This window comes from Sceloporus undulatus, chromosome 2 (assembly GCF_019175285.1).
Source record: "Sceloporus undulatus isolate JIND9_A2432 ecotype Alabama chromosome 2, SceUnd_v1.1, whole genome shotgun sequence".
NCBI lineage: Eukaryota > Metazoa > Chordata > Lepidosauria > Squamata > Phrynosomatidae > Sceloporus > Sceloporus undulatus.
The window spans coordinates 267,554,032-267,561,239 of NC_056523.1; the positions used below are offsets into that span (position 1 = coordinate 267,554,032).

The 7,208-nt window shown below is 36.6% G+C and overlaps 1 protein-coding gene across 6 annotated transcripts in view; it reads left to right on the forward strand.

Annotated features, from left to right (window-relative positions):
* TRIM36 (tripartite motif containing 36) overlaps window positions 1-5,350 on the forward strand; it is a 68,781-nt gene extending 63,431 nt beyond the window's left edge. For all 6 annotated transcript variants that reach the window (XM_042452735.1, XM_042452729.1, XM_042452733.1 and 3 more), the window contains one exon: window positions 3,099-5,350. In XM_042452735.1, the coding sequence (XP_042308669.1) occupies window positions 3,099-3,465 (367 nt within the window). In that variant the 3' untranslated portion in view covers window positions 3,466-5,350. The remainder of the gene's footprint in view (window positions 1-3,098) is intronic.
* The last annotated feature ends 1,858 nt before the right edge of the window (window positions 5,351-7,208 follow it).

A 7,208-nucleotide genomic window follows, 5' to 3' on the forward strand; every position in this document is an offset into this window, starting at 1 on the left:
GGTGATCCAAAAAGAGATTAAGTTCTCACCGTTCACCAGGTTATGGTTCTTTTTTTGATAAGAATTAAAGTACAGTACCTACATTGACCCGTGGATAAGTTGACCCAGTTTTTTGGGGGTCAATTTTTAGACTAAATTTCTAGACTTATACATGAGTATATACAGTAAGCAAAGATGCAGTGATTAGTCCTCTCAGCATGAGTAGCTACTCTATCTGTCTTTAAGCTTTCCTGTTTGCACTTCTTTTCTTTAGCAAAGTAGATTGATAATCCTGGTATAAATTATATTATAAAATATGTGATTTTTGTTTTCTGAAAAATATCTTCATATGACCCTTCACACAGTCATAGAAGTTCAGATTTTATTTACACACCATAGAATGCACCCTGGTAAATAATAGCTGGCCATGGGTTAGCCAAAATAAGGGGTTGAAGTTAGTGGAGTATTAAGTTCATTTCACCATACTACTGTACTTTCATCATCCCAGTTGATTTCTCTTATCAACCTTTTCTCCTCAGTTGAGAGAAGGAACTGTTTGTCAGGACCAGAGCATGAACACAAATGCTAATCCAGTTTTCAGAAATTACATGCATAAGCAGAATACAACCCACCGAAAATGCATATCTCATGCACTTCACATCATTGCCTCCTCCCACATAAAGGAGGAATAGCCAGAATCCAGTTTTATTAGATTCCTAATCTTTCATTGAGGAGAATAAGGAATTGTGGTATAAAAGAAAATAAATATTATTAGATCACCCAATGTGGTTACTTAGCTGGTTCACTCAATAAGACAGATGTTATTTTAAACCACAGTTTCTGATATGCACATAATGACAAATCAAGGATATGTATGATAAATCAAGCATATGTACAATCAAGGCTATACAGTGCTCCCCTTATGCGGGGGATCTGTTCCGGACCCCCTCGCATAAGGGGGAAATCGCGTATGCTTGCGCCTCATTGAAAATAATGGGGGCGTGCGCCATTCGTTAGATTCTCCTGCAGCTTCAACGTATACTGAAAGCCACAGAAGTGAAGCCCACATATGGCTCAGGCTCACTGTACTGTATATTCAGTTTTCAAAGTATTCCCTGAAAGCATTTTCTTGTCATCTTCCTGAGCTGTTGTGTTTTCCCCAACTTGATTCTTTGGAAATGAAAGTAAGTCTGTTTTGGTGAAAAACTGCCTGTGGATATAAGTTCCCTCTTCCCACCTCTTTCTGTCTCTCACACACAAGTCAACAAAATATTTACCCACCAGGTCTCCTCTATATCTTGCCTCCATCCTCCTCACCCATTCACTACATGTAGTATCTCAGCAAAGTGGGCTGGAAACATTGGCCTCCTGAAACAAGAATGATTTGAGCATGTTCATGCAATAAAATCAGTATCATAGGATTTATAATGTGTGTATGTAACTTACGCGTAGAATTCATTAACCTTTACTCAAATTTACACTTTGAAAGCACCAATATATCTTTGTCTCTCTCCTTCTCTCCCCCCGCTCTAAGGACTCAGATATTATATTTTTGAATGTCTAGATAGTACGGAATTAATCACATACAATTTGTCTGTATCCTGGAATGATGGGAAAGAAGAATGTTATGAAGTTAAATTATCACAGCATATGTAGAGTGCAGTTTGCTGATCTGTCCTCTTAGCTCTTATAGGTTATGTTTTCAAATAATACCAGCTAGTGGTCCACTTCTAGGAGCTGTAGTATAGAGGCACACCTATGTTCTCTCCATTCCAGAAATAGGATCTTGCTCATTTGGCCTGCTTCAGTTTCTGAAGATTATCAGAGTTGGGCTATAAGATGTTTGAAACCAGAGTACCACACACACTGTCCTAGATTATCTAGGAGCCAGGGATGAATTGGCTAATAATACACTCATCCCTCCCCATTTGCAGACTTGGGATCTTTGGTTTTGCTCCTTCATGGACAGCAAGCAGGGAGGGAGAAAACGCGGCGCATGCCCAGGAGCACCCCTCCATGATAACCAATGTGGCTTGAATATCTGCAGTATTTCTGATTTACGGGTGTGTGTGTCTGGAATGGATCCCCTGCAAATCAGGAGGGACAAGTGTATATTAAAAGCCCAGTACACAGTGGCAGGTTATTAGAAGATATGAGAAAGTGGTTAGAAGAAAGTAAAAAAATTATCTTGTTCAACCTATCATTTCCCATGCATTCTAAATGTAAATTTATAGTGGTTTCTTTGCACACTTCAGACAGTCCAGATAAAGATAGTATGCAAACATGACATAAAGAAGGCACCTCAACAAAGAATCAGTTGCCTGTCATTTTCATAAACCATGCCACACATCCACTTTTAAGATTTTTTGGCATCATTCACAATTGTGCTAGTTAATATTGCCATGAAAATATTCTTTTCAGATGAGTATGATTTTATGGTTTCAAATTTTTTTGAATCCAATTTGTTTGCATTTGTTCATTGCTGACAGAAGTTAATTGTACTCTCATAATATCTTCCCCTAACAGTTTATCTATTCTGAATTATCTAAGATCAGTTGCACAGTTTCACTTTCAACCGCAAATTCTGAAACTTTCATAATGCCATTTGTATATCTCAGTAGTATGAAATGTACCATTTCTCAAATTACTTCGAAAGATTTTAATCATGCAATTGATTTTGCAAATATTTTTTGCAAATTGTTTTTGCAAATACTTTTGATTCTTTTCCCCTGCAGAAGACATAGTAAACGAGAAGGAGGATTATTAGTGGCCACAGCCCTTAGGCCAGAGGCTGTTTCCCATCGTTATCTTGTTTAAGTAGCTAAAATGAATAAACCTCTTCTCTGCCAGTATTCATTAAACCATCCTAAATCTCCCCAATTTTTATGCTCTAATGGGTATGTTTTCCTTTGAATATTGGATACTTTACAATAGATGTGTCTCTCTTCCTCTCACACACTGTGTAGCTGCATACCAGATGATCTGGATTCATATACAAGATTGTAAGAACCAGGGCATTGTCAAAATGTTAATGTGTTATACTGTAAAAGATTCACTGTAAATCTTAGGTAATGTAACAATACTTGAAGTGCATATAAAATCACATGTTTTCTTTTTAGATATGAACAAGACAGTGGTCATGACAGTGGAAGTGAAGACATCTTTGTTGAATCCTTGCAGCCTTTTACACTGGTAACCTTAGGTATGAAGAAATTTTTTATTCCAAAGGCTTCTCCTGCTTCACTTGCTTCTAAAGATTCTCTGAACAGAATTCTTCCCATGCCATCAAGCATTGGAATCTGCCTTGACTGTGACAAAGGCAAAGTTGGATTCTATGATGCAGACCGGATGAAGTGTCTTTATGAGCGTCAGGTGGATTGTTCTCATAAAATGTATCCAGCCTTTGCATTGATGGGTAGCTGTGGAATTCATCTGGAAGAAACTATTGCGGCAAAATACTTGCAGTACCAAGATGAAGACATGTAATGCCCAAGAATCCATCTTTTGCATTATGTCTTAATTACATCATATCTCCTAAGTGCTTTTGCTGCACCCTTGCTTTAGAGTCTTTCTGTTCTTTTTTGTTTTTTAATTGAGGAGAAAAACATTAATCTCTTATCAACTGTAGTGCCCAGCAAAATCTTCCTGAAGTCACTCGTTTGACAACCTTTTTGGCTTGTAGTGAAATTGTATGCCTGGATCAGTAGCCTTATTGTCTTTCATAGGCTTGAGACCTGTCTGATTCTAAGCCTTTATATAACTGACATGGTATTCACACTCCAATTTTTTAAAAATGGAAGTAGGCTCCACATAACAGTATATTTCTTGTGGCTGTGCATTGGGTACATTTGCTTTAAAGGGAGGGTATTTTGACAACATTGAGTAATTGGGTGTCTTAGGAACTATCTTTGCAAGGGAGCAAAGTACATTGTAAATCCATGCTGCAGTAGAAAACTGGTAAATGGTGGGAAGATAAGGTGAGTCATAATGATTGTATCTAAGACAGATTTCTTCTGACTTTGTACAACTGACTTTTAAAACTAATATAGCAGTATCAATGATTAATAATAAGGTTCTCATTTGTGTCAGTACTGTATGTAACCTCCTATATGCTATATTTAAATATATTTAAATAAGTGCAATTTCTCTTGAAACATCAGACCTTGGTGTTGAAAATTCTGCATATATGACAGGGGATAAAATGCAGTCACAGTTAATATTTATGTGTTTTTTAAATATGAAAAACATTTGTTGGTATGTTTTATAACTTCATAAAATAAAGGGTTTTAGTGTGTTTAGAATAAATGCACTGATAATTACATTTGAGACACTTTTGCCTTAAGGTGTCATCTTTGGTGCAAATCTGTTAGCTAGAATGCAATCTGCACAAAATTATCTAAAGTTCCATATAGTCTGCTTAATGTGTGAAAAATGTTGCTCTGAAAAAGAGGTTCATACAGTACTGTAATTCTGATCATAATTTTCTTTGGGTGGAAATATAGGTGTTTAGTATATGTTACTTGGTACTCATCCCCAAAACATGGAACATGAAGCAGTTTCCCAAAATTTGTCAACTGTTATTCTGGATCATAAAGAATAGCCCAAAGCGTTGATTTTAGCCTGTGTTTATTTATGAAATTCTAATTAAGCCATAATTTATTTATTGTACAGTGAGATTATATTCTGCTTTAAAAAGTCATAATTTATCAACATGTAGATTTTGACATTTCTTCTGCCTTTATGCACCCTACTGTTTGAATTAAAAGTAGGATTAGTTCTGGGAGTTAGTGAAATGTTTGGGAGCTACTCTATACAAAAAGTGATGGTTACTCTTCAGTTTACGGGACCAGGAAAAAGTCTATCCATCTGCCAATATTGAAGTTCTTACTTTTCACAATAATGGAAAACTTCTAAGCCGTCTAGAAGGGATGTGTGGATCTTTTTTTTTTAAAGGGGGGGGGGGAGACACAAAGAGAGCACTTTACATGCAGACTAAGCTGAAACGTGTGGATCATTCACAATATAGCTGCTATAACTAACTAACCTGTTAGTGACCACTGTGATCTGCAAGGTTCTATACAAGTGTACATCATGTAGACAGTTTCTGAAAATATTATTTGAAGCTTTAATGGAAACCATAAGGCCTTGTTTGAAAATACTGAGAAATGGAAATGTAGTTTGTTTTGTTTTTTGTTTTTCTAATAAAATTGACAAACATAATGGCTTGTTCTTACTGCATTCTCCAGTTTTATCAGTTTTCTAATGGCAACTATCAAGCAGATGCTGGGTTGCAGATCTGGGGGAACTAATACCACATTGTGCTTTGGTGTTCAAAGCATCAATCTGTTGTTTTTATACAAAGTGAAGGAAGCTAAGTGTAAATTTGTAGGTTTCCCTGTGTTTCTGGGAAAAATGGAATTGCCAGTTGATATGCATGACGTTATCTTGAATTAGAGTGTTTTGTCCTCATTTGATTATATGAAGGTAAAATGTGTTATATTTTCAGAACTCATTTGAGTCTTGTTCTTTGTCGGAATTTACATTGCACTAATCATTGTGCAAAACTAAATATAGTACAATGTCTAAATAAGTTGGAGAGCTGCAGTACAGTTCAGAGAAGGAAAGCATATTTTACTGAAGACTGCTTGTCTAAAGTCACATCAACATTGTGGAAGGAAATTGAAAGAGTGAGTAGATCATGTTAAAAGCTACTTAAAAGTCTTATTTTTGTGAATTATGTGGGTTAGGAGCTAATTTTTGATCATTTAAAAAATCTTGGTTGTTAACTGCCTCCAATTCAGCCTTCACTTATGGCGGTCCAATGAATATCACCAAGCTACCCTATCCTTCATAGCCCTGTCCAGTTCTTGCACTCATGGCCATGGCTTTCATTAATTGAGTCTATCCATCTGTAATAATGTCTTCCTCTTTTCCTGCTCCCCCTCTACCTTACGTAGCATTAATAGCATTAATGGCTTATTTATTTATTTATGGTATTTATACCCCGCCCTTCAGTCCTAAAGGCTCTGAGAGCAGCTTACAATTATTATTTTAATTAGACGGTTTCCTGCCCTCAGGCTTACAATCTAAAAAGAGACAACACAAAAGGAGAAGAGAATAGTGGTGGAGAAGGGGTCAGGTCCAGCAGTTCTTCTCTTCCTTTCAGGCCTGGACCAAGGCAGATGGACTGGAGGGAGGGCTCTTCTTCTTAATCGAGGCCAGGCCCAATGGCGTTGCACCAGATCCACCATTTTCCAAGATGTTTATTCCACTGTCACACATCTTGTACTGTCAGGATGTTCTTCCTGATATATATTCAACAGCCATAATTTGAGTATTTTGGTTGCATTCTCTGAGCTACATAACCAGCACCTTCAACTTTGCCTCATAGGAATTGATTTGCACTACCTCTGTTGCTTTCCTGGACTTCTTCCAGTTTGACCATATTATTCATACACTGCAGTCCCTAGAACTGGACACAGTACTTGTCATGAGAGCTGACCAAACCATGATCCAGTTGCATGATTGCTGAGATCTGACCAAAGAAGAATACAGTTGCACCATTGCAGTTCGTGATCTGGAAACTACTGTTGTGAAGCCTAGAACTGCATTAGCCCTTTTATTTATACATTGCATGCACTACTGATCTACTGAAACCTATAGATCCTTTTCACATATATTGCTATTCAACCAATCCATATTTCTACATCTGATTTTTCGCTACATAAATACAGTATGTAAAATCTATCTCTTTATATTAATTTTGCTAGGATTACATTAGCTCCCCATCTCCTTAAGATCTTGAATCCCATTTCAGAAATAGGATTCAAGATAATCTTAAGGAGATGGGGAGCTAATACAATCTGTCTGTGGTATTAGCTGTCCTTTCCGGTTCGTATTAAATCTAAATTAATGAGTATTCTTGTTTTTCTTTGATTGAAGGCCTTTTAACGCAGGCTGAATCTTCTTCATCCAGAATTATGAAATCCAAATTGCCCACATGGGTGGGTAAGACAGTGACACCTTTGCTTTCTGATGTTTCAGTGTACACAAACTTTGTTCCTGCAAAACATTATTTTAAAAAATTATGTATAAGTTACCTTTGGGCGATGTATACGAAACATAAATGAAGTTCATGTTTAGATTTGGGTCCTGTTTCTAAGATATTTCATGTATATGAAAATATTTCAAAATCTGAAAATGTCTAAAACATCTGGTCCCAGTTATTT